The following is a 26,978-nucleotide window of genomic DNA, read 5'->3' as shown; positions in this document are numbered from 1 at the left end:
ATCTAACCCACCCTAGGTACGGTAATTGTTTCATTGTGGCGTTAAAATTGTTCTCGTTGGCCACAGCCCACAAGGCTTAATGAGAAGGTCAAACTTAGCGCTGTTTTTATGTATTTGGCTTTTAAATCGCATTTCAGAAAGCTTGAGCCCCTCCGATTACAAAGAGGCGAATGAAAGGAGCACGGCCGTTTGCAAATGAACACAAAGCTTTTCTTTTATTTTAGAAAAAATGTTTTATCTCGGCCCTTCCCCCCCGCCTGTTGGCTTCTTGTCATGTTCTGTTGTGTCTTTTTGCAAGATTTCCTGGGCGATTGATACTGAGAATGAGGTGGGAGGAGGAGGAATCGGGTTTTTCCACGGGTGTTCAGCCAAACATGCATATGCTTTGTGTCGGGACCGCTTTTTTCTTTTCTTTTTCAGTCTGCTCTGTTAAATGAGCGGCAGCTTGATGGGGTTGGGGAGAGAGAGGGTGGCGGGGGGGGGGGGGAGGCTCCGCTCCGCAGCGGACACGGAGTAGGTTGTCGCTTGGCTTGGATGAGCATTGTTGCGCGCGCTCGGTTTTCCAGCGAAACTCGCCGACGTGCAGCTCCCCGCTTTTCCTCCCAGGCCAACTTAACGGATTTGTCAGCCGGACACCTCCGGTGAGGAAATTGCGCGAGGCTTCTTTGGCGCTCGGAGCCTGCCTTCTTCTGCTGATGCCTTAGGTCACATTCAGAGCTCGCCTCGCTTTGCAGGAGGCGCGGCGCGATCCCCACCCAGGAAGGAGATTTTGCTTTCCGTCGCGGGCTGGGACAGAGGAAGTTGCAGCTATAGCATGTTCGAGCAGCATATAAACGAGGTGGAGTGGGGGCTCTCCAAAGTAGCATGCGGGAGGGGGAGGCACCGAGGAGAGCCTTTTAATCAAGTTTTTTTGGAGGAGGGATCGTGAGATATGTGCGGTTCTGTTATTTTCTGGTGCCTGCCTTACGTCCCCCCCCCTCTATGCATAAAGCAAAGAAGGGTGTTATATAACAGGGAGATTCCTAAAGGTAGCAGAAGGAGACTTGCTGGGACCTGGGAAAGCAAAGTGCCATGCCCTGAATTGCTCCACGGGGGCAGAAAAACAGTCAGGGAGGTGGTTTAATTTTCAGGACGAATTAGAAAAATTCCAGAATTGGAAGGGTAATTTAATCCAACCCTCTATTGTAGCCTGAATCTCAACTAAAGCATACACACTAATTTAACGTACTGATTTATTTATTTTCCGGGGTGGTGGTGGGAAATAATTGTAATAAACACGAACTTTAACAGCCACAGCCTGCCCGCCCTGGTTATGGCCAAATCCCACAAACAGCAAAGAAACAAAAACAACTAATTCCAACAATGGAGTGTCACAGATTGCATACAAACAAAACACACATTCACATTATGTCAGTCCTGAATCGAGACCATTACAGTTTTATATTCCAATTTTCTGTACCGGTTTTACATTAATAAACATATCTGCAAATTGCTGCCTGATGCATATAAAATAAAGTTCCACAAGGTGGCGGAAAAGGTCTATGTATGGCTATGCGTTTTCTTCACCCTGCCGGTGTCCTAGAGGAGGCGCACTCCATTAGATGCCAACATTTTTTTCCTGAAATTGTTGTGGTCCAAATATTCATAAACCTAGCAGGTCCAGTTTTCTGCTTACAAACTACTGTCCATCTTGTAACAATGAATAAGAAAGTTAACAATTCTTTAAATTTAATATTAGAATTTGGTCTTACAAATAACGACAATAAAAATAGCTTAGATGCAAGAGCAATGCAGTTTGATATGAATATTAGCTCAGAATGGTTTAATACATGTGCATTCCCACTAAAGCTGGTAGTACGGTATGTACATTTACTATAGCTGCTCCAACAACAGTTTGCACTAACTTTAGATGACAAATGAGAAAATTGAGCCAGTGTTCTTCAGCAGCAGTGAAATGCCCTAGGGCCTAGGAAAAGTTTCCATAATATTTCCCAATACTGTACTGTTTTAACTCCCTTTTCAGACCGCCATTTTTGGCATCTTTCTTCATCAGTCACTGTTTGTAAGTCAGTTTCCCATACTGTACTTTCTTTAAACCTACTAACAGCCTGCTTTGTATGCCAAGCAACTTTGTGATACTATCTCATTTTCTCTCTCATACCAGCATTCAGCATAGCTTGTTCAAACCTTGTTTAAGTCCTGTTGGCATGGGATTATCCCAATTTGGGGACTGGGGGCTATGGGCGTAGCCAGGTTTTTTTGAGGGGGGGGCAGAACTTCAGATTTGTATTGATTGAGGGGGGCACCTGCCCCTCCTTGGCTGCGCCCATGCTGGGAACCCAGACGAACCGCCCCGCCCCCCGCCCTGCAGCGGGAGCGCATGGAATCCGCCTTAGAACTTCCCTAGATCCGATTCCTGCAAGTCCCGCAAGGGCGCCGAGCAGCAGGAGAGGGATGAGGAGGCACTCGGCTCTATTCCCTCTCCGACAGCGCGGCGGAACCCAGCAGGTGGCGCTAAAGCAACACGTTCTGATTCCAAGGCTTCCCTGGCCGTTCGCGTCGGCTCTGATTGGCCGCGCGAGCGGAAGGGGCGGGTCCGAAACTCCAGGCTCCGCTTCTCACCTTGCTTTCGCTTTCCTCCCGTCTGAGGAACCTCCTCTGCTCTAACAGCTTCCGCTTTCGCTTTCTGTCCTCTGGAAGGGAGGAGGCGGGGTTTGGTGGAGACTCCTTGCGTGGGGCGTGGCAAGCTTGTTGCGATTGGGGTTCCTTCCTCTCGAGTTGAGAATTTCCTTCTCCTCTCCCGCCTGTGTCTTGGGCGCGCGGAAGGGCTCCTCGGGACTCTCCTTCCCGACCTCTCTCGAAGTGCTGCCCGGGGAACTGGCACTCCAGATCCCGCCGAAGGCGCCCGGTGGCGTTTAGGATAGCCCGGTTGAGGGCCTTGAGGGAAGGGTCGGGTGCGAATGATATCGCTGAATTCTCCATATAGTGGGTAGGCCCTGGAGGCAGTATTCAAATTGCCCTTCCCACGTCTTTGCATAGAAGAACAGATTCTAAGACAGAGCCCCAGTTGTGGGTGGGTGTGGACCAAGAGTAAAACAGGAAGGCGATGGAGGCTCAGGCAGTAGGAAATTCTGCTTTGAACAGCTTAATGGATCCAGTACTCCGTGTTAAAAACACAGGAGCCCAAAGGGAAGGCATGAGATCATTCAATGCATGCAGCGGGATCTCCTGGGATCGCTCTCTCCATTTCTGCAGCCTCAGCTCCATTCAAGGTCAGCAATAAGGAACCTATTTTTGGCCTTCAATGCCTTGTAGAGCTGATCCTTGCAATAGTGGTTCCAGCCAGGCACCAGCGTGTAGAGTTCCCTCATTTTTTCTTGGTTAGTTTCCCTCGAAGAGATTTTTTGGTACTGTTCTTCATCCAGGATTTGGCCGTGCAGCATATCCAGGACTGCTGCAACGTTGGTGGTGCGCTGGATCAGCTGTTCCCGGTGGTGTTCAATGAAATGGCAGTCAGAGGAACTGGATGGATGAGCACCTACCAAACAAAAGAATTAACAATTCACATTTAAGGGGGGGGGTAGGTTTAGAAGATGCTGCAAGAGACTGACCTCTGGTCAGAGGTGGAGTATCCAGGACTTAGCTTGCCTCCAGGAGCTTCTACCTACACAACAATTTCGCTCCTGCGACAGTAGTACCGTGTTTCTCATATTATAAGACACGTCTTATATTTATTTTTTCCTCAAAAAAAAAACACTATGGCTTATTTTCAAGGGATGTCTTATTTTTTTCCTCCTCCTCCTGCCGCGGCCGGCATTGCTGCTGCTCCTATCACTATGTCTTATTTTCGGGGTATGGCTTATATTCCTTGAATGCTTAAAAATCCTGCTATGGCTTATTTTATGGGGATGCCTTAAAATATGAGAAACAGGGTACAGTGGTACCTCGGTTTAAGTACACATTTGGTTCCGGAAGTCTGTACTTAACCTGAAGCGACCTTTCCCATTGAAAGTAATGGAAAGTGGATTAATCCATTCCAGACGGGTCTGCGGAGTACTTAAACTGAAAGTACTCAAACCGAAGCGTACTTAAACCGAGGTATGACTGTAATGGAAAGCTCTCTGGTCTGTCAGCAGCCATGGAAATGCAAGAGCTGCATTGGCCTGCTGGCATCCTTGACCAGGACATGAGATGCCTGGCTTCATATCCTCTCTGCGGTTATTCACAAAATGACAATTAATAAAAACAGTTAATGCTAACTTATTGAGCTCCAGAAGGAGTTCACCAATATGGGCTACCCCTGCTTATCCACTGACACTTTATATATATGCCAGTTACCAAGTGCAAAATAGGACTTTGCAGGTGGGCAGATTTGGGTGAGGCACACTTGTCACTTACATATTATGTTATTCAAAAACCACTTGTAAGACCTCTCAAACATAAAATTACACTGACTGTCGGCTTTCTAAATCCATGACAATATAGTATGGAAGAGACCTTTGTCCTTGGGAGAAGACCTGGTTACATGAGACCATCTTATAGATTCCTACTGACCTTGTGCTGAGTGCAAAACAGAAGGCTTCAAGTCTTCTGAAAGAGGACAGAAAATAGGGAAGTTAGACAAACTATGATTGGGATGTTCTCATCAATCCTTCATCTCAAGCTTTGGTCAAATCATGCAGTCCTTCCTTGATCAAATGTTTAAAGGTGGCTAACCCAGAGTTACCCTGTCTGAAATTTGGCAATGTTAATCCCTTCATGTCTTCACCACCTATGTGAAATAACAAACAAATAAAAGGCTATAGCTCTTTTGGTTTCTGAATGCAGTAAATGAGATTTTTGAAGATTTGTTTTTTTCTGGATTGCAATTCAGATCAGGACTCCAGATTGGGTTGGGCCAGATCCATATTAATGTAAACTGAACCAGATGTGGATCACCAAAGTTGATCCTGAATTGTATTTCAGTTGGGGTGTGTGTTGCATTGCCTTAGTATCTAATACTTTATCAAATGCTTACTCTTTGCACCTATTGGGAAGAAGGATGGGATTCAAGCAGAAACGGGAAGTGAATAAACAATTAAAATAAATAAATAAAACTTACCTTTTTCTGGGGGCAGAACAGAAGAAGTCAACTCATCTGAAAGATAACAGAAAAAATGGAAATCAGAGGGGGAATGTGGCTGGGATGTTCTCTGTTAGCCTGCTTCCCAATGGATGGTCCAACCTTTGGTCCTCTCTCAATCAAAGCTCACCGTGTCTCACACAGGCCTTCCACACAAGTTCATCCTCCTTATTTATCAGGTTGAGCTCCAGTTCATCCTGCATGTGCTGAGCACACAGTTCAATGTACTGCTGTTTCATGTCTGCATTCAGGTAGTTTAACTTCAGTTCCTGTGAGAATGAGTGAAAGATGGACTTCTTTTCTGTTGGTCCATTGAGCAGGACTAAAACAATGGGAGGAAATAGCAAGAAAGTGGATTTGGGCAAAACCTTTTGGAAAACTTCCTAATGATAACACCTGTTACCATTGGGACAGTCTGCCTTGGGAGGTGGCGGCCCCAACTTCACTGGCATTATTTAAGAAGAGGCTGCACAGTCCTCCCCAAAGGGATTTAAAAGGGATTTGCATCCTGCTTTGGAGAGCTTGCACCAGACAGGGAGGTGGAATGTAGAGGCAGGTGGAAAAGATGACTCCCAAAGTTCCTTATGATTCTATGTGTGAATATTGCTTAACCCACAGCTTTCCACCCAGGCCTCCATTCAAGAGGGTAAACAAAAGGCTGAAGAGGTCTGAGCTGAGTTTCTCCTATTCTCATACCTCACAGGCTAGGTACCCTCCCAGCAAAACCTTTCACCGTCTTCGTGCCGTACCTTCGGATAGACTGTGACACCATCTAACTTCTGCACAAAGAAACGAGAGCCAATCTTAAGAGGCTTAAAGGCCGCAGGATTTTTTTGCATTTTTCGTGAATGGCACTTCCCTTCATACTCATGGACAGCCTGGAACAAGCAAACAAGGTCACTTTTGAGACATGCAAGGAAGATGACAAACTGCTGGAGGACTTTCCAACACTTTCCAACAAGCTGAACTGGCAGAGGCTCTGATATTCTCTGGGTAAACAGTTCCTAGACTGTGGTTTTTTTTAATTAAAAAAACAACATATAAGGAAAACTAAGCCACTTTGACACTCAATACTGAATCTTGGTCAAGGGGTTCCCTGTCTTTTTTCCACCATAGAATCCAAGGAACCACACATGCAGTTCCTAATTAACCACCCACCCAGGCACTGACCAAACCCTGACCTGCTTGGCCTCAGCAAGATGATGGCTTCATATGCCTTCAGACCAGATCCTTGCTCTGATCAACAGGATCAAGCTAATCATCTTGCAAATTTGTAGAACCTAGTAGAACCGGAGATTCCTGGTTACCCTTTTAAAGGAAGAGTCATTGGGAAGGAGGTACAGGTGGAATTTTGGACCAGAGACTTCCAGCTTTTCATAGAGCAGGGCCACAGCGTGCACCTTTATCTTCTGCTTAAACCATAACTTTTTGAAAACTGCTCCACAAGGATATAACTTGGGGTTTTCCAACACAGCATGAAGTGGTCCGACTCTGGCTGGCTTCTGCAGACTCATCATCCTACCGACAAAATGTGCTATGCGGACTCGGGAACCCTTTTTACCTGTCAGAGGAAGGAATGCAAATGAAACACAGTTTAATGGTAGTTAGCCTGTAGACGCATGGCCCTAAGGTAGGCATCTAGTTCTTAAGACCTTTAGTTCACCCATTCCTGAAGGCTCCAGAACAGGGGTAGGCAACCTCAGGATGCAGCTGGATGCGGCCCAATCGTCTTCTCAATCCGGCCCACGGACGGTCCAGGAATCAGCGTGTTTTTACATGAGTAGAATGTGTCCTTTTATTTAAAATGCATCTCTGGGTTATTTGTGGGGCATAGGAATTTGTTCATATTTTTTTCAAAATATAGTCTGGCCCACCACATGGTCTGAGGGATTTTGGACTGGCCCATGGCTGAGAAAGGTTGCTGACCCTTGCTCCAGAAGGTTCAAAATACTCTACACTGGAATGCTCTTATGCTGTTTCAAGTGACGGGCTGACCATCCATTTATCCAGCCTTTTTTTTTCATAACTTGCTTGCTTTTTTTTATAGCCTGTGATAATACATGCTGCTTTATGTCTAGCACAAATTGTCTCAAATGAGCACCTGCTCTCTGTTGCCCAGCTTCCAATACCGTAAGACATGAACACTGTAAGAGGCGTTCCTATTGCACAGGCAAGTGGGAAGTGCCAGACTGCATTAATTTAAGGTATATATAAATCAGTTAAACTGGCAAAAATTATTTTTGAGCAAACATATATCAAAACGGGTGGCATTAGTTATTGGGCTGTATTTTAATGAGCTTATCTATATGTGTAGGGTGAAATAGTTATATATTTAGTAAAAACAAAAACTCGTGTCTTTTTTATTTTGAATGGGACATGTCAAAAAGGCTAATAAAAGTCATAAATCCAAAACCAGCAATTTTAAAAACCCCAAGAAAATAGCAGTGACATTAAATTATCAGGAGCTGATAAAAAACTTCACAGGTCGTCCAGGCCAAATGCATATACAGTATGAACAACAGAATTTTGAAGCATCTTCTAAAGGCAAAAGAAAAACTGCCTCTACTGCAACAAGAAGTTCCTTAGTTGAGGCACTGCAGCAAAGGTGGGGATCCTCAGTCTTGGGGGCCAGAGATGGTCCTCTAGACTCCTCTGCCAGCCCCTTAGAACTCTCCTTCCACTAATCAACAGTTTTGTCTGGATTAAGATTCACTTTCTGCACCCACAATGTATCTGGTGGGCCTTGGAATAAAATAGCTGCAATTCAAATCACACAGCAGCATTTATTACCTGAATTGGTAGTAAGGAATGGGAACTAAAGTTCAAGGAGCATCTACACGTCTTCTCACAATGCAGATCAAGAGCAGTGATATACCAAGGTGGAAACCAGAAAACATGGGACAGCAGAGGTATTTTGTCCTCGGAAGAGTATGTAAACACTGAAGAGGTGCATGCTCAAGTTCACATGAACTATTCAACTAACATTTATTATTTATTAGATGTATAATCCTGTCCTACCTCCCAAATCACTAATCTTTACCCATTGAAATGAATTCACCCATTAGTCATTCCTTTCAGTGGGTTTACGCTGAGTAAACATTAGTCAAACCCAACGCTTAATGCTGATTTATTGCCCTGCCGTTCTCACAGTCAAAATGGTTTAAGAGGGACAAGTATGTTACAAGTGGGGAAAAATAAGAGCTTAGGTTAGAAAGCCAAGTCTCCCTACTTCTCCCTCCCAGGCAGAATGCCATGATAGTTAATCCCATTTAGGATTCCTGTTACAATGGTTATGGCTAGAAGCTTTTTCTTACCGTACCTGCAAGGCACAGGAAGTGAGGGAATTGAATAGCTGACACAGACTCGACTGGATCTGCTTGGATGTTGAGCAAAGGGCCGGCAACCATCAACTTCCATGCATCCCACCTGTTCAGGTGTTTAGGCCATGAGTCAAATTGGTATGTGATGGTCACAGCTCCCCTCACCTCAAATATGAGATCAGTATAACAGCAATGGAAAGAGCCAGCCTCAGTAAAGCATAACCTGAAAGCAAGCAAGAAAAAGTCAAATGGGGAAGGGGGTGGAACACTTTCCTTTGCTGTTAAGAGAAATCATAACTCGTGCTTGCCTGGTAAAACATATCCATGTAGTAAGAGTTTAACACTGCCCGAAATTTGTGGTTATTCATCCTTGGTTTTCCTGCATCAGATATAGTGGCTGACCCACAACTTCCTTGAAATAGATATTGGTCACTGCTTCCTATCTACCACATAAATGTGCAGCTACAGATGTAAGCTGGGTGTGCTTTAGAGAACACCAACATTTATAATGATTGTGAGACCCACATAAGCTGAGTCTACAGAACATTCCCCAGAAGGCAGGCTGAAAAATGAGTGAGATAAATTACTCACTTGTAGGATGCATGATTCCCTTGTAAATCCAGAACCACCTCCGGGTTGATTTTTCCTGGAAGAGCCTTTAACAAAGCGGTAATGATTAATATTGATCCCAATGCACACCCACAGACCTACACAATCTCATCTGAAAATAAGAATGTCCTCCTTCCCCAAAATCCTCAACAGGCAGTTTAGTGTAGGAGACATCCCACGAAGTTAGGCTGAAATTGAAGAAGTCCACTACAAGCTGAATGTACATTGATTAAAAAATGTTAAAGAACCGGGGGAAAACATGGGTGGATTTCAAATTGATAATATTCAGTGGACTGTCTGTAAAATGTGAATAGGACTGATGGTTCTACCCTAAACTGGAATCACAGTGTGATAGTGCAGAAAGTCAATTGCAATTCTATTTGCTTCCATTGCCAACTGTATGGAAACTGCTTCACCACCAGTTATGGACACACACTCAAACCAACACCAACAGTTCTAAACAGTGTGGGATGTATTATTACTAGAGCAGTCAAGTACATTTTTCTGTTGCCTAGAATGGACACACAGAGGAATGTGGCTCCAGACAGAGAGGACTTCCTGTCATACCTGCTCTGGAGCTTCCTGCCCCTGTGTGTGACCAGGTAGATGGGCATGACCCTAGCTGACCAGATAAAAGGGCTTGCCACACAACCATCTCTCTCTTGGACTCTTGCTCCCTTGGCTCTCAGCCAGTGCATGGCTCAACCTTAACATAGGATGGAGCCAACAAGCAGAAAGTCTGAGATGTATCTCATATTTGTTTTCACTGTAACCACAAGATAAAGCCGGCTTTCAGATTACTGCTGAGAACTGAATGTGAGTAAAACTTTATTCTTACTTTTAAAGAAGACAGTGTTGTGTTATTGTTATTTTAATAGGGAAATAAAGAGGAAACTTACCAGGAACAATCCAGATTGGACAAGGCAGACTGGATTGCTTAATTAAAGGATTCTAACGAATCATATTGCTTCCAATAAATTGCAAAGGGAATGTTTACTCACTAGCGTGAGTGAGGAAGGATAATATCAAAACAATATACCGGTATCTTCTCCTACCTTCCTTAACATTACCACAAGCAGATTACTTTCCACAGTGAGCTTGAAATTTAAGTTTGGTAGATTCACCTTGAAAGTACCAATGTATTCCTCATTCCTGTGGGTGGCAATACAAATCAGATTGAGTCCAGTCCCTTACCTTACTGGGACACCTGCTACACAGGACACTCCCCCCCAAATCTGCAGTCTCATCTGTCTGACTACAGCTTTCTTCTTCTACAAATTGGGGGGTATTCTCACCGCAGCACCGAGTGGGCAGGAATCTGCACTGAAATTTGATTCCACTCTGTAAAATAAGACAATTTTTTATAATCCTACATAGCTGTACTGTGAACGAAGGAAATTTTTCATTGTCCTTGAGGATTAGGAAGAACCCTAAACCAAACTCACATTGTGCTGCAGTTTGTACGACCGCCTTTGTTTCCAATTGTCCATTTCTACGCATTCCACAAATTGGTGACAAGGTTTCATCCCCCTTTCCTGAGTTCTAATCGGCAGTTTGTGAGCTTTCTCACATCCTTCGAAAATGTGTTCTGGGTCCTTTCCAGGAATTTTCCATAGTTGTTTTCTTCCCGTGTGGATCATCTCATCACTAGATATTGTGACATTTTGCAAATAACCTGTTGTAGAAACGTTTGTTTGCTTGCTTGTTTGTTTTGGCATCAGCAGAAAAAGAAGGAGAACCTCAATAGGGTATGAGAAGCTTCCCTATACTGGATCCTACCGCTTGCCTACCTAATTCCCCAGGGCCAACTTTCAAGGTCAAGTGACTCTCCAAGGCCGCAGATAGAGGCAAGTCTTTCCTAGCCCTGCTTGCCATTTCTCAAAGTAACTGTTGCAAAGGAAGGTTGAGTAAGAAAGTGTTCTTCAGAATAACGCATAGAAGACAGATACAATATATTCGAAATGTCATCTCTGCCGTTTAATGCCCATGTTGAGGTGATGCAATGGAATAATGAGGAGAAGGAGAAGGAGAGCAAAACGGGGATACTGCATAGGGAGAGGCAGGCAGGGGATTCCCAAGTCGTCCCTCCAATTTTGTCGCCACGCGCTTGTACAACTGGATCCCGGGAAGCAAACCTCCCCTCTCCCGGCCAACGCTTCCATAGGAGACCTGGGCGAAACAACGGCTCCCCATCCCGATGTCCTTACCTTGCCTGCTGAGGAGGAGGTGGTTGTCCGCCTGGCGCCGGCCGTCGATGGTCCTCCGCGCCTCGGCCGCCACCTCCATGGCGCTGCTCTCGCCGTTGTGGCGGAGCAGCTCGACCGGGAACTTCTCCAGCTCGCCCTCCTCGGAGCGCGCCGGGGTGAGACTCAGGAGGCCACGGCTGCCGCCACGGAGCAAGAAGAGACTTGGCGGCCGGGATGCTCTACAGGAGCGGAAGGAATCCTCTTCAGAGAAGCACCCGTCCGCAGCGCAGCTCAGAAAACATTTCACCGACAGCATTTTTCCCCACCCAAAGGCCCTGCAAGAGCGGCTTCCTTCTCCTTAACGGGCTACTTCCACATCCCTCGGGCGCGGAAGCTCTGCGCGGGTTTCTGGCCTCTCCCAGCCGCCTTTCACTGCCGCTTCAGTCGCCCGCCCCGTCGAAGTGAAGTCCCGAGAGGCAGAGCCCCGCTTCAGACACCAGGGGACTCGACGGCGGTGACAGAGCCCGCGCTTGCCGCGGCTCGCTCCTGCCCCGCGCTCCTGCCCGACGCCCCTGCGCTTAAGCAGATGCGCAGTCTCTGGAGGATTTATGGGACGTTTCGGTTTCTCTCCTTAGCGTGCGACTTCCTCATCCCTTGTGCTGGGACGCCCCCAATCGCCTGGGGAACCAGAGGAGCATTTTCGCTTCAGACACCAGCAGACTCAACAGCTGGGACGAGGAAAGCGACGGCCAGGTGGGGCGTCGGCGAGACGGCCTGAAGGGCTTTTTCTTCCCGCTGCTCTCTCTTTTCCGCCCCCGCCCAGCCGTGCGCTTCGGCAAGTTACGCGGCTTCGGAAGGGCTCCGAGGGGAAGGACTCTGAAGTCTGCTTAAGCTTTTCTGAGAGAGGTTTTTCCTACACTGTGGGGAGGGGGACGGACCCACGCCGTGCTGATAAATGATTTTTCAGCCTCATAGAGGTTCATTTGAAAATTAGAAATAGAACCTTTAGTGTCATCCGCCCAGAGATTCAGACACCTTCTTCTGTGCCAACTTTTAAAACCCTGCTGAAAACTGTTCTATTCTGCCTGGTCTATGCAGGAAATTAATGATCCTTCAATAATGGCTAAGTGATGTCTGGTTTTAACGGGGGGTTTTGTGTGTGTATTAATGGTATAGCAGTATACAAATACTTTTATAAATAAATGCATGAATCTGCTTTGTTCTCTTGTGGGCGAATCAGGTGTGTTTGATTTGGTGTTGCCTTTTAGGATATGCATAAGTCCCACCAATATTAGCCGAGATGTGCACAAAAAAGAACCATGACCTCCTCACCCCTCTCCTTAATTCCAGAACTGTATTGAAGTAGTCAGGGTGCCCTAATGTGCTCTCTTTGCATTTGACTTCCTGGCTCTTTTGGGAGGTTGCTGATCCTCATTTCCTCCCATTAACATTTAGTTAAACAAGACATGTGATGGGAAGTCATCCTCCACAGAGGAGGGAGGATGGTTAGGAGTTGGGGCAACCTATTCACTGCACCAGGTAAATTATCAGTATTCATTAATAGAGAATCCAGAGAGTAACTTCTTTGATACACCTTCTGTTAGACCACAGAACCTCTTTCTCATGACTCTCACTGCCTCAAAAAAACCCAGATTTGTTACAAAAGGTTTTTTTCTGCCTAATTTTTCACTTCCTCAAATGATTATCGGAAGTCTCAAAAGGCACAGTTTCAGAAGGAAAGCAACAAAACATTAGTTTCTATGTCCTTGGGAGCCATATATTGCAGTCTTCATCTCAGTACAGACGCTGTATTGTGTGAAAGTCAAAAAGTCAAAGTCGAAGGAGAAGGAGAAGTAGTAGTCAGGGAAAATGACCAAGATGCTGTTACCTCTTCCACCTTTTGGTACTCCCAGCTGCACCCCACCCAGAGGTTCCCCTTAGTCAAAGACCACCTTATATTGTGTGGGCCTGCCAGATGGAGCCTCCCCTCCCCATTCTTCTCTCCCAGGTTGTCAGCTCCCTTACCTGTGTGCAACATGCACTTCATAATGCCACTTCATGTCAGGATTCAGGAATTCAGTGTCATAGGCCTTCTTGATGGGTTTACCTATTGAGTTTGCCCTTGAACTTCTTGAGTTCATTTCTCCCTCCCCACCCCTACCCCACAAGTCCTGGAGAGGTGGTTCAAGGGCAGGATTTGCCATCATGCCCCTTCAGCACTAGTTGAGCTGATCCCAGAAAAAGGCACAAAGAAGAGGCTGCAAAGGCTAGTGGGAGGGTCTGCTTTTGCTGCCAGTTTCCAGCAACCCCAGCCAGTACTAATGGAGAGCAGAGCTTTGGCCTGAATGAGGAGGTTCAGCCTGAACCAATCCTGCCTGCACCTCTCCCCGTCATCATTTATTGGGTTATTGCAGAGGCGGAGCAAGGTGGGTGCGGTCCGCCCCAGATGTCATCCCTGAGGGGGGTGACATCACTGCCCCACCCCCCAGATGCTCAGCACGGGCAGTGCACCCCGGGACACTCACCCTGCCCCCCTGGGACACTCGCCCCACCACCTGGAGCGCTAGCCTCGCCCCTGCGGGCAGCTAGCCCCACCCCCGGGTTCATGCCGCTCTGGGTGCTGGAGCAGCTAGCTCCACCACTGGGTGATTGGTGCCATCTATGGTCACTTCCACATGATCATTTTTTGTGGGGGGGGCATTTATCCCAATTTGTTTGCAGGGAAATTAGATGGCAGCAGCATTTGCTCTGATTCATTTGCAGGAAGGCTAGATGTTGCTTCAAAGCAAGTGCTGTCTGACATTTCCCACCACATTTTTCTGTCACTTTCCTTATCGTAAAAAAGCCTGAACTTTTGGGAAAGCGAGAATGTTGCATGACAGCTTCAAATCTGCTTTAATTGCGCAAACTGAATTTGCTCGTGTGTGACTGGAATCCCCATCCAAAAATAGTGGCCGTCTTGGAGTATCCTATGATGCTCTTTGGGAATATCCCTTCTTGTGCCACAATCGTGCACTTAAAAATGCTGATTTTTGCAGCATGTGGTTTCTGCAGGACTGGAGAGAGAGAAAAGTTCTGGTGGGATGAAGCTGGAGGAAAAAACAAGTTAAAGGCAGCTGAGCCAGGTGATTTATTAAAACGACATCAGAATCATCTGGTTAACTCGGTCACAACTCCACAGGTTGAAAGGTGGAGGGAGACACCATCATTATTAGCATTAGTAGCAAATTAGTAACAGAATATTCCAGCACTAGTGGTTTTCAGCCCGTTCAATAACGGGCGCTAGAATCCTGGGGTTCGGAGAAGCGCTTGCACAGCGCATCTCCGAACCCTGGGACCTGTCCTTGCTGTCGGTGGCAGGGGGACAGGAACGGAGGAGGAGAAAGCGCTGCTTTCTCCTCCTCCGTTCCTCTCCCGCAGCCGCCGACAGGAAGCAGACATCCCAGGGTTCAGAGAAGCGCTTGTGCAGCGCTTCTCCGAACCCTGGGACCTGTCCTTGCTGTCGACGGCAGGGGGACAGGAACAGAGGAGGAGAAAGCGCTGCTTTCTCCTCCTCCGTTCGTCTCCCGCAGCCGCCGACAGGAATCAGACATCCCAGGATTAGGAGAAGCGCTTGCGCAGCGCTTCTCCGAACCCTGGGACCCGTCCTTGCTGTCGGCGGCAGGGGGACAGGAACAGAGGAGGAGAAAGCGCTGCTTTCTCCTCCTCCGTTTCTCTCCCGCAGCCGCCGACAGGAAGCAGACATCCCAGGGTTCGGAGAAGCGCTTGCGCAGCGCTTCTCCGAACCCTGGGACCTGTCCTTGCTGTCGGCGGCAGGGGGACAGGAACGGAGGAGGAGAAAGCGCTGCTTTCTCCTCCTCCGTTCCTCTCCCGCAGCCGCCGACAGGAAGCAGACATCCCAGGGTTCGGAGAAGCGCTTGCGCAGCGCTTCTCCGAACCCTGGGACCCGTCCTTGCTGTCGGCGGCAGGGGGACAGGAACGGAGGAGGAGAAAGCGCTGCTTTCTCCTCCTTCCTTCCTCTCCCCCAGCCGCCGACAGGAAGGACGCGCGCACTCTCCCCCCGCCTCCTCCAACCGCCGCTCCTCACGGCCAGGGAGGGTTGCGAGGAGGCCTTTGCCGGCCTCCACCCTCGCTTCCCTGACGTGCCCTGCAGTGAGGCAGTGTCCGGCGGGAGCGGCGGTTGGAGGAGGCAGAGTGGGGGGAGAGTGCGCGCGCGCAGTCTCTGCTGTCCAATCACTGTATCCCAGGGGCACATGCGCAGTGACCCAGGGACACACGGGACAACTGGACGCAGGGACAACTTGGACATTATTATATAGGATGCCTCCATTTAGCTGTACAGTGGTGCCTCGCAAGACAAATTTAATTCGTTCCGCGAGTCAATTCGTTTTGCGAAAAATTCGCCTTGCGAATTGCGGTTTCCCATAGGAATGCATTGAAATTTCTTTTTTTGCCCATAGGAACGCATTAATTAAATTCCAAGGCATTCCTATGGGAAACCGATTCAAGACGAATTTTTCGCAAAACGAATTCGTCTTGCGAGTCACCATCAGATTGCAAGACACATTCGTCTTGCGAAAAATTCATCTTGCAGGGCATTCGTCTTGCGAGGTACTACTGTATATGGTGTGACAATTCCCCTTCCCTTCTTAATGCTGGCAGTTGGAGCACATTCAGTGTGTAAAACTTCAGACTAGGCTGGTCGGGGAAGGTCCATGACTCAATGGCCGAGTGCTTGCTTTTATGCAAAAAGACCCAAGGTTGTGGTCTCCAGGTAGCGCTGGGAAGACCCCTGTCCCAGACCCTGAAGAGTCACTGTCGGTGTCAGTAATACCGAGCCAGGTTCCTGTATTGCTGTGCTCTCAGATAAGTCCAGCAATCCAACCTGCCCTGCATAGACAGGGACTTGGGTTGGCAAGGCGTTCAGGCTTGAAGTTTCACATCCCTAAGTGTGCCCTTATTTTCAAAGTTTCTTCCTCATTGCGAGGACTTCTGTTCCTCATTTTAAAGGCCAAAAATGGGAAAGTATTTCTCAACTGGTGTATATATTATGAGGGATATGTGGCCTTCTGCTGACCTTCATTTCCTTCCATTAACTTTTAAGTAAGACATGCAACATGACATCAACCCGCCAGGAGAGGAGACAGCAGGAAGGAGAACAGAAGCCTACAGGTTTCTCCTGATCTAACCATGGTTAGGAAACCAGGCAGCCTCAGGTCTGCACCGGGTAAGTGCCAGGATTAATGGGCGAACTGCGGAGTAACTTCTTCTCTGGGAAACTGTCTGCAAGACCACAGGTCTTCTGCCTCACATCTCTCATTGAGATAATACAGAGTCCTTCAAAACTGTCAACAAACTCATGAAAGACCCCAAGTTAATATCAGTATTCCATCAATGTACAAAATATCCCTTTAATTAGCCACCCTAGTTAATAGATCATTCCGTCTCCAGCGTCAGACTCAGACCTGTGCCGTTCATACTCTGAAGGCATTTTAGGGGAATGGATAGCAGCAGAAAAAGGCAAAATAAGGTTTGATTGAGTTTATTGTGTCAGGGAGTTCTGTAGACCCTGAAGTATAAAAACGAAAGGAGCACAAATACCTAAACCTGTGTTTTAAAAAGTGAGACCGAGGGAACAGCTTCACTAAAGGAACTGAATGAATTTGCCCTTGGACTTCATGAGTTTCTCCTCCCCAAGTCCTTCAAGATGTCCAACAGATGGCTGTGGATGATCTTCACCATCACACCCATTCGAAGTCAGCACCAGCTGAGCCCTGTAAAAAAGCACAAAGCAGGAGAGGCTGCATGTGGGAATGTTGTGGATAATAGAAGATATATTGATTAAATATTATTATTCCTAGCTCACGCTAGTGAGTCATACAGCAAAGTTCATTCCCTTCTATTCACAGCAGGAAGCTAGTTGTCAATTCATTTGAATCTCTTTAGTTAAGCAATCCAATCTGGCATGCCCAGATTGGAGTATATTCCTGGTAAGACCCCTTTGATTCCCTCCTAAAAGAATAAAGACACAAGAGTCTTCCTTATAAGTAATGAAACATTTACTCACATTCAGTTCACAGTACAGTCATATCTCGGGTTAAGTACGCTTCAGGTTGAGTACTTTCAAGTTAAGTACTCTGTGAACCAGTCTGGAACAGATTAATCCACTTTCCATTACTTTCAAAGGGAAAGTTCGCTTTAAGTTAAGTATGCTTCAGGTTAAGTATGTTTCAGGTTAAGTACGGACTTCCAGAACCAATTAAGTACTTAACCTGAGGTACCACTGTATGATCGCTGAAGACAGGCTTTAGCTTGTAGTTACAGATATAATAATAATAATAATAATAATAATAATAATAATAATAATAATAATTTATTTATTTATACCCCACCCATCTGGCTGGGTTTCCCCAGCCACTCTGGGTGGCTCCCAATTGAATATTAAAAACACAATACAGCATTAAACATTAAAAGTTCCCCAAACAGGGCTGCCTTTAGATGTCTTTTAAAAATATGATAGTTGCTTATTTCCTTGACACCTGATGGAAGGGCATTCCACAGGACAGGCGCCACTACTGAGAAGGCCCTCTGCCTGGTTCCCTGTAACCTCACTTCTCACAGTGAGGGAACCGCCAGAAGGCCCTCGGTGCTGGATCTCAGTGTCTGGGAAGAACAATGGAGGTGGAGATGTTCCTTCAGTTATACAGGACTGAGGCCATTTAGGGCTTTAAAGGTCAGCATCAACACTTTGAATTGTGCTCAAAAACATACTGGGAGCCAATGCAGGTCTCTCAGGACTGGTGTGGCTTACATCCTTGTAAGGATGGACCCATGTGCTGCTGGCATAGAGCCAGCAGACAGCATCAGATGCATCAGGAGCAGTGGCCAAAATGGGAGAGAGAGATGGTTGCGTGACTGGACCTTTTGTTAGGTCATGCTCACCTACCTGGTCACATGCAGGAGAGGAAGCTCCAGACCAGGTGTAACAGGAAATTCTACCTTGGCTGGAGTAACATTCCCTGTCTGTGTCCACTCTAGGGAAACAAGGAATGTTGTATTTGACTGCTCCAGTGGATTACATCCCACACTGCAGAGGTAAGCAGGAGGGAGTTCTCATTCTGTTGCCAGTTCCAGTCCCTCTAGTTAGTGCTGAGGGAGGCAGGGGGCTCAGCCTGGAGCAGCCCCTGTTGAAATTCTTTCTCCCCACTTCTTCGCTACACTGGAGAAGGAACTCTTCTGGAGATCTCTTCAGCCTGGAAGCTCTTCAAGGACTTCTTTTCTGCCTTGCACAAACCTATGCTTAGTGCTTGCTGGTTTTGCAGTGCTTCGTTTTTGCTGGACTGTTGAGAGAAAAGTTAGGGTGGGAAGAAGCTGGACGAAAAGCTGAGGGGACACAGTTAAGTGACAGAGGATCACTTATGGGAAACAACTGTGAGATTTGGGCAATTTCCTGCCATTCTGTTGTGCTCCCATAACTTTGGGTTTCAGAAATAGACTGTGACACTTTTTCTATCAATCTAAAACCAGAACCTATCTGATTTAGGTTGAGAAACCTGTCAGTCTAAAATCCTTGTAGGTTTTCTGATAGCTCACTGCTGATGACTGGGGTGTGTGTGTTTAAATGCTGCTTGATTTGGCAGTGGACAAGCCTGTTCCCTACTGGTGCAGCCAAAGCAAGCAGTTCCCTTATTTTTAAGACATCTGCTTAGGGAGAGACATTTCCCTCATGCGGCTGATGCTTGCAACAAGCAAGTTTCTTTCTCCCACGCTCTTCTCTGGTGATGGACAAAGTGGAAAAGGGCAAGGCTCATCCAGCAGCAATTGCTGATTTTGATGGCAATGGACTGAGGATTAATTTTGTAAATTAAAATTTAAACCTCCTGTCCCACACGTGTTTGAGAAATAGAGTCATACCTCGGTTTAAGTATGCTTCGGTTTGATTACTTTCAGTTTAAGTACTCCGCGGACCCATCTGAACTTTCAAAGGGAAAGTTCACTTCAGGTTAAGTACGCTTCAGTTTAAGTATTCCACGGACCGTCTGGAACGGATTAATCCACTTTCCATTACTTTCAATGGGAAAGTTCGCTGAAGGTTAAGTACGCTTCAGGTTAAGTACAGACTTCCGGAACCAATTGTGTACTTAAACCGAGGTACCACTGTACAAGAGTAAACAGGCTGTGAAGCCCTTTTAGCAGAATTTAAAAAAACCTAATGCAGCTCACTGCAAGCTAGGAATTAGGCAATTGCACCTGTTTATTTGTAGTTACAGGTAGGTAGCCGTGTTGGTCTGACACAGTCAAAACAAAATAAAAAAATCCTTCCAGTAGCACCTTAGAGACGAACTAAGTTTGTCATACCTAAGACAAACAGTTGGTCTCTAAGGTGCTACTGGAAGGATTTTTTTTATTTTGTTTTGACTGTTTATTTGTGGTCAGCTGACCTTCCCTTCTTGGTCCTCATTGCTAAGAATGAACCACACGTATTAGTAAGATAAACAAAAGAGAACTCATGCAGGGAGCAAGTACATAATATTACTTCCTTTGTTGGAAATTCCCCCCCAAAGCATTAAGGAAGTGACCTCATACGGTCCCTTCTTTATTGATTAAGGAACTATATGAGCATCAGCCCCTCATGTGTCTGTCTGGCAATCATGCATGTGTCATTTTGACTGGAAATCCCACAGCTTTGAGCAGATGCATGGACCACTTGCTTTCTGCCGACAATATTCGAACCCAAAAGGAAGAACAGAAGTCACAGAGTACACATGGTTGGAGTTCCTGTTGTCTCTTTGTCTTCATTGTGGTCTCATTTTGTGGGAATGTTCAGGGATGCAAGAGAGGATATATTGTTGTGTTAGCAAGTTCTACGATTAAGCAGAGTAACATTCCCCTTGTAAACTTACACGGCGGATGCATTTGCTCAGTCTCCCTAAAGCAGGGGTGTCAAACTCAAATTCATCGGGGGCCGCATCAGCAGTTTGGTCACCCTCAAAGGGCCGGTTGTATCTGTAGGACTATGTGTCCACTCTTTATTATCATAAATTATTGTCACTGCATTCAATTATTACTGTTTTTTGTAATAATGTAAGTAATAACTAGCTCTGAAAGCAGAAACATAGTCAGAATAATGGCAAGTAGATATTCAAATGTACAATTATTGTACAATTTATTGAAAAATGATTTTTGGTAACTGCACTGGGTGGTGGAGGCTCGCTAGGGTTTCATGGAGGACCTTTGCAGAGCTACTAGTACCTGGAGATGCTGGGGTCCTTCTGCATGCAGGACAGATGTTCTGCCAGTGAGCCACCACCCTTCACCAAAGGGACTGGCTGAGGTTGACTCACTGGAGCTGCTCTCCTGGTTCCAGGGTTTAAGGGCCAGAAGTATAAAGCAGCATCCTATGTTTCTGAGGAGAGGGAGAGGGAGGGGAGGGAGGGAGGAAGGAAGAAAAGAGGGAGTGGGAGGGAGAGAGGAAGGAAGGAAAGAGGGGAAAGCATTTCCCGTGCAGCGTGAGGCAGCGGGTGTCCATTTTAGGAGAAGTGCGTAAAGCCTCAGAGTTGCACATTCATGAGGCTGAGCTGCTGCTGAGCTCACGTTCATGAGGCTGAGCTCACGTTCATGAGGCTGAGCCGCGGCAGGAGGAGGAGGAGGTGAGGCAAGAGGAGGCGGAGGAGGCGGCTTGCCGGGTTGGTGCCCAGCAGTGCCGTGCGGAGAGTCCCGAGCCTCTAGAACGCAGCAGTGCTCTGTAGCACTTTGAATCCTCCTCCTCCTCCACACGGCGCTGCTGGGTGCTTTGTCTGTGTTTCAGCAGCAGCAGCATCTGCCGTTTCCAGGCACCGAGCCGTGGCAGGAGGAGGAGGATTCAAAGTGCTACAGAGCACTGCTGCATCGCAGAGGCTCGGGACTCTCCGTGCGGCGCTGCCGGGCGCTGACCCGGCAAGCTGCCTCCTCCTCCTGCTGTGGCTCGGGGCGCTCCACGCAGCGCTGCTCTGGCCGCCTTTCTAACCCCCCGCCCCAGCTGTTTGTCGGCGCTTTGTCGGCGTGGCGCTTCAGCAGCAAGGTCCCGCTGCTGGGTCCCGTTGGCTGGGGTGCTTGGCGGGCCACATGACGAGGTCTGGCGGGCCGGATTTGGCCCCCGGGCCTTGTGTTTGACACCCGTGCTCTAAAGCCTCTAAAATAAGTTACCTGCTAATTTCCCCTTTAGTCCCTCATAAAAGAAATAGACATGACACAGTCTTCTATAAAAGTATAAAAAGAGTTTACTCACTCACTCACTCACTCACTCATTCTGTTCACAGATGGATCCCAGAAGGCAGACTTAAGTTACAAAAGTAACATACCTGGAAATTATCCCATAAGGAGACAGCTCCTTTGTCCTCTCTTGGCTGGAAGCTGGAAGCCAAGAGAGCATCTTAGGCTAAGCAGATGTTGCTTCTTTGACGAATGTAGTCAGAGAGAGAGATGGCGGCCTCTGCTGAGGGATTTTGTTACCTGCACAGGTGAGGCCATGCCCACCTCTGGTCACATGTAGAGGAAGTCTGTCCCAGCCTAGGAGAAAACTGGAAGTTCTGACTGGCTGGTCCAGATATCCCCTTTTTATGTCCACTCTAGGGATGTTGTACTTGACTGCTCTGTGTTTCACATCCCACACATTTCCCTTCCAGGTCAGCAATAAGAAATGGATTTCTGGTCTTCAGTACTTTGTAAAGCAGATCCTTGCAATAGTGGTTCCAGCTTGGCACCAGCATGTAGAGCTCCCTCATTTTCTCTTGGTTGGTTCCCCTCGAAGAGATCATTTGGTACTGCTCATTATTCAGAATGGTGCCAAGGAGCATATCCAGCACCCCTTCAACGTTGGCGGTCCGCTGGATCAGCTGTTCCCGGTGTTGCTCAATGAAATGTTGCTTTGATGAGACAGACATTGGATGAGGTGGGCTTGCCTCTGTCAGGAAAAAGAAAAGAAAGTGCTCTTTTTAAAAAATAGCTTCAGAGGATGCTTCAAGACAGTGAGCTCTAGAGAGAGGTGATCAAAGTAGAATGCCTAGTTTGTCTTCAAGCTGTCTTGCCTCCCAGACATTTATAGGGATAGAAAATGGTTGAGAATATGAGAAATAACTCACGGCATGTTCCGGAGGCACTGCTGAGGAACAGTGCAGTAGTCTCTATGCAGTCACTAGCAGCTGGAAAAGAGAGAGAGAGAGAGAGAGAGAGAGAGAGAGAGAGAGAGAGAGAGATGCATGAAGCAAGCAGAGACTACAAGGATGACTTCCAAATCTCACTCTAAAATTTCCCATAGTGAACATGCACCATTCTGGATGTGCAACCCTGGGTAGGCTATTACTGCATTCCTACTGACCTTCTGTTGGGTTAGAAGATTTCAGTTCTTCTGAAAGAGAAGAGAAAAGATGCAGTCAGAGAGCGTATGTGGCCTTTTCAAGCTATGGTCTAATCTTGCGGTCCTCCCTTGAGCAAAGCTCACCTCGTCTCACAAAGGCCTCCCAGATGAGTTCATCCCTTTTCTTCTCTATCAGGCTGAAGTGGAACTTATCTTGCCTCTGTTCAGCATAGAGTTCAAGGTACTGCTGCTCCATGTCTGCATGCAAATATTGAAGCTCCAGTTCCTGTGGGAAAGAGGGAAAGCTGTGTGACTATGGCTTAGCCCATAGTCTACCAATTTTAAGGGGAGTAAATAAGAGGTTGAAGGGATCCTGGTTTAGCTGTCCCCTTCTCATACCACACGGACTCCCCCCAGGTAACACTTTCCATCATTTTTGCGTCTTACCTTGGGGCAGATTGTGACATCATCTAACTTCTGCACAAAGAAGCGAGAGCCAATCCTCAGAGGCTTCAGGATGACAGAGGGTTTATCCACTCTCCACGAAGGGCATTTCTCTTCTTTCTCACGGACTGTCTGGGAAGCACAAACAGAGTCATTTTTGAGACATGCAAGGGAGATGCCAAGCTGCTAAGCCAATTCCAAGCCTCACTTCAGGGAAGACTTCCAAGTCAACATGCTGCATAACCTAGCAAAAAGGTATTTTCTTTACACAATTCGATGACAACACTGTGTCTAGAGAAGAAGACAGTCATTTGGTTTCTGCCCAGCAAAGGAAAGGGGTTTATTTTATACTGGATTTTGAACACTACTACTGGTGAGGGGCAACTGCTAGTGTGGGTTCACATTTGCTAGAACATCAATCAATCAATCCAAGCACACCTTGATGCATGAGTTTGCCCACCAGTTCTTGCATCAAGGCCACTGATACAAAGCTAATCATATTGCAAGTGTCATGTTAGCCCCCAGTCACCTTTCGTCTGTCCTTCACCCAGTGCCACCCACCTCCCTCCAGGGTCGGGCTGGCACCCCTGTCTTAGGACGACTAAGCTATGACCGGTTGGGCTAACTGCGGAATCAAAACTCTCGGTAGCTGCCACCAGCGATTTGCCCTTACCAGCAAATTGCGACTTATTCACTTTAACTCTTATTTGATAGGTAACCAAGCAGTGTAGGAACCAGATTTAGTACTGTGGCTCAGGAAAGAACAACCTTAACAGAAATCCTTTTAAACTATTTATTAATAAGAGTAAGTAAGCAAACTTTCTCTCTGGGGTTTAAATCCCTGAGGCACACCTTAGTCCCACGTGGGGATTACAGATAGATACCCAATCATCATTGATTTTCATTCAGACAGACCAATCAATAGATTGACCGTCATGGACGTCATTCATCAATTAGTGATATTACGCAGGTGTCCCTCGTTAACACATTACTCACACCAGAGAGCAATTAACTTCCTGACTCTCAGGCTTCTCAGAGAGAACTATCCTCCCTAAATTGCTTATCACAGGAATGCCAGAATTTACAGCTCACAGAGTGAGAGCCTTCCCACTACTTCAAAAGGGCAGGAAGGATTAAAGAAACCCTTCCTTCTTGAGTTCAAGAGTTGAGGTTCCCAGCCAGGGCCAGTGTCCCATCAGGCCCTGCATGTACCCACAATGCTTCACAGGAACCAAGGATAGAAATGTATACAGTCTCATGACAGCAAGTCTCATGCCACTTAGCAGAGTCAAAGATTCCCAATTACCTTTCTTAGAGAAGAGTCATTTGGAAGGAGGTATAGGTGGAATTTTTGAGCTGGAACTTCAAGCACTTGATAGAGCAGTGTGATGCAGTGGACCTTTATCTTCCGTTTAAACCAAGGCTTTCTGAAAACCACTCCACGGGGAGAGAACTTGGGGTTTCTCAACACAGCATGACATGACCCCACTCTGCTTGGATTTTCTAGACTCATCCCCTCTTCCACAAAATGTGCAATGTAGACTTGGGATCTGTCCCCATCTGTAAAAAGAAGGAACACAAATGGAATATGGGTCAGCAATTAGTAGCTTGCTTAGGGCAGCGGCTCTGGAGGTTATCTAAACATTAAGATGCTTAGTTCATCCACCATCAGTCGATGGGTTGACACCATCAATCTCTATAGCCTTTTTGTATAACTTGGTGGTTGTTTTAATGGCCCTTGCTGGCAAGTGGATACTATGTGCTGCAGAAACCAGAGACTTAGTGGCAGGGTATCCCTTGAAGCTAGAGATATGTCTGAGTCAAGTGGGTGTGAGCAATGAAAGAGAAAGAAAGTTAGTGGGAACTTGGGTAAGAAGAGAAACAGTCTGAGATTTTGCTGCAGCTGCTTAAAGACTGGCATGGATTCTCTTGGTGAACATCAGTTCTGTGGGATGTATTATTACTAGAGCAGTCGAGTACAACATTTGCCTGTTCCCTGTTATGGATACACGGGGGAATGTGGCTCCAGAGAGGGAGAGCTTCCTGTCGTACCTGCTCTGGAGCTTCCTCCCCCTGTGTGTGACCAGGTAGATAGATGTGACCCTAGCTGACCAGATAAAAGGGCTGGCCACACAACCACCTCTCTCTTGGACTCTTACCCTCTTATTACTCTTGGACACTTGTTCTCCTGGCTCTCAGCCAGCCATGGCTCAACCTTCACGTAGGATGGAGCCCCACAAGCAGAAAGTCTGAGATGTAACTCAGATTTCTTTTCACTGTAACCACAAGATAAAGCCTGCCTTCGGATTGCTGCTCTGAACTGAATGTGAGTAAAACTTTATTCTTACTTTTAAAGAAGACTGTGTTGGGTTATTATTATTTTAAGAGGGAAATAAAGGGGAAATTTACCAGGAACAATCCAGACTGGATTGCTTAATTAAAGGATTCTAATGAATCATTAACTTGCTTCCAATAAGTTGCAAAAGGAATGCGCTCTGCTGTTTACTCACAAGCATGAGAGAGGAGGGATAATATCAAAACAAGATATCCCCTTCTACCTTCCTTAACATTCCCACAAATTCCCTACTGGGGAATGCCTTAAAGCATCCCGGATTGTTAATGCTAAAAGGCTAAAAGTAGCCTATCCTAGGTTCTTTTTAAGCTGCAGGAGGCACACCACGCCCCCAGGACGCATGCCACACATTACATCGTATTCTTGTTTAGGATTCATTCATTCCTCCGGTTACAGTTATACCACTGGAAGGTTTCCCAGCCCCCTACCATACCTGCAAGGCACAGGAAGTGAGGGAAGTGAACGGCTGCCACAGCCTCGAGTGGATCTGCTTGGATGTTGAGCAATGGACCAGCGACAAACCACTTCTGTGCATCCCTTCCATTCAGGTGCTTGTGCCATGAATCAAAGTGGTATGTTATGGTGACACCTGCTCTCACCTCAAATATGAGATCAGTGTAGCAGCACTGAAAGGAGCCAGCCTCAAGGGAGCAGAACCTGAATGCAAGAGAAAGATGAAAGGAACAGTGATCAGTGCAGTTTCCCCTGCTGTTCTAATTGATGTATCTGTAGCTTATCTCACAACTATTCATATGCATGTTCTTCTCATACTAATGCCAATGTAGGAAAAGCTCAGTACCACCTGCATGTTCTGCTTCTTCACTCTTGGCTCATCTGCATTTGATGCAGCTGAGTGGGTGGCAGACCTATGCAAGTAACATATTGGAAGCTGCGCTCCCCTTTGGAAGCTCTTTGCTACACAGTGGCCAAGTATAGGGTGAAACTTTTAGGAAAAGAGAGGCAAACATCTTGCCACACACACAGCATTTTGTCAGAGAGAAGTATTTTGGCTACAAGGCTGCCCAGGAAGTAATTACGACTTCTTTTGGTACTGGGAAAAAAATGCTTTTAAATGCTGGCGTTGGTGGGAACTAACAAAAGGTTGTGTGAGTGACTCTTAGTAATTCTCTAAAAATAAAAGGATGTCATATAGAGGAGGGAGAAAGGTTGTTTTCTGCTGCTCCAGAGAAGCGGACATGGAGCACTGGATTCAAACTACAAGAAAGAAGATTCCACCTAAACATTAGGAAGAACTTCCTGACAGTAAGAGCTGTTCGGCAGTGGAATTTGCTACCAAGGAGTGTGGTGGATTCTCCTTCTTTGGAGGTCTTTAAGCAGAGGCTTGACAGGCATATGTCAAGAATGCTTTGATGGTGTTTCCTGCTTGGCAGGCGGTTGGACTGGATGGCCCTTGTGGTCTTTTCCAACTCTATGATTCTCTAAACCAGCCAAACCCAGTGAGTATGGGGAGGGTTCCAATCTCCCTTCCATTGCCACGGCAAATAAGCTTTTCTGTAACAGAATTCACCCACCGCACAACCACAACATACTGTCACAGATGTAAGCTGGTTATATGAAGACCATGAGACCCTAGAGATGTCCCGTCCTA

The 26,978-nt window shown here is 46.7% G+C and overlaps 1 protein-coding gene across 1 annotated transcript in view; it reads right to left on the bottom strand.

Moving 5' to 3' along the window:
- Window positions 1-1,218: 1,218 nt before the first annotated feature.
- Window positions 1,219-26,978, bottom strand: part of LOC148683996 (uncharacterized) — a 29,889-nt gene continuing 4,129 nt past the window's right edge. The window contains exons 4-23 of the mRNA XM_088654734.1: window positions 25,803-26,026; window positions 24,323-24,576; window positions 23,020-23,148; window positions 22,717-22,858; window positions 22,594-22,623; window positions 22,358-22,417; window positions 21,857-22,179; window positions 18,456-18,577; window positions 16,905-17,011; window positions 11,259-11,594; window positions 10,497-10,726; window positions 10,246-10,392; window positions 9,034-9,098; window positions 8,442-8,665; window positions 6,430-6,683; window positions 5,872-6,000; window positions 5,253-5,391; window positions 5,102-5,137; window positions 4,555-4,590; window positions 1,219-3,538 (exon numbers count right to left, since the gene is read on the bottom strand). Coding sequence (XP_088510860.1) covers window positions 3,258-3,538; window positions 4,555-4,590; window positions 5,102-5,137; window positions 5,253-5,391; window positions 5,872-6,000; window positions 6,430-6,683; window positions 8,442-8,665; window positions 9,034-9,098; window positions 10,246-10,392; window positions 10,497-10,726; window positions 11,259-11,594; window positions 16,905-17,011; window positions 18,456-18,577; window positions 21,857-22,179; window positions 22,358-22,417; window positions 22,594-22,623; window positions 22,717-22,858; window positions 23,020-23,148; window positions 24,323-24,576; window positions 25,803-26,026 — 3,268 coding nt within the window. The 3' untranslated portion in view covers window positions 1,219-3,257. The remainder of the gene's footprint in view (window positions 3,539-4,554; window positions 4,591-5,101; window positions 5,138-5,252; window positions 5,392-5,871; window positions 6,001-6,429; window positions 6,684-8,441; window positions 8,666-9,033; window positions 9,099-10,245; window positions 10,393-10,496; window positions 10,727-11,258; window positions 11,595-16,904; window positions 17,012-18,455; window positions 18,578-21,856; window positions 22,180-22,357; window positions 22,418-22,593; window positions 22,624-22,716; window positions 22,859-23,019; window positions 23,149-24,322; window positions 24,577-25,802; window positions 26,027-26,978) is intronic.

The sequence above is a fragment of the Zootoca vivipara genome, chromosome 12, assembly GCF_965207765.1.
Source record: "Zootoca vivipara chromosome 12, rZooViv2.hap1.1, whole genome shotgun sequence".
Classification (NCBI taxonomy): Eukaryota; Metazoa; Chordata; class Lepidosauria; order Squamata; family Lacertidae; genus Zootoca; species Zootoca vivipara.
Note: the sequence above shows the minus strand (reverse complement) of the source record. Positions and strands in the feature narration are given on the sequence as shown.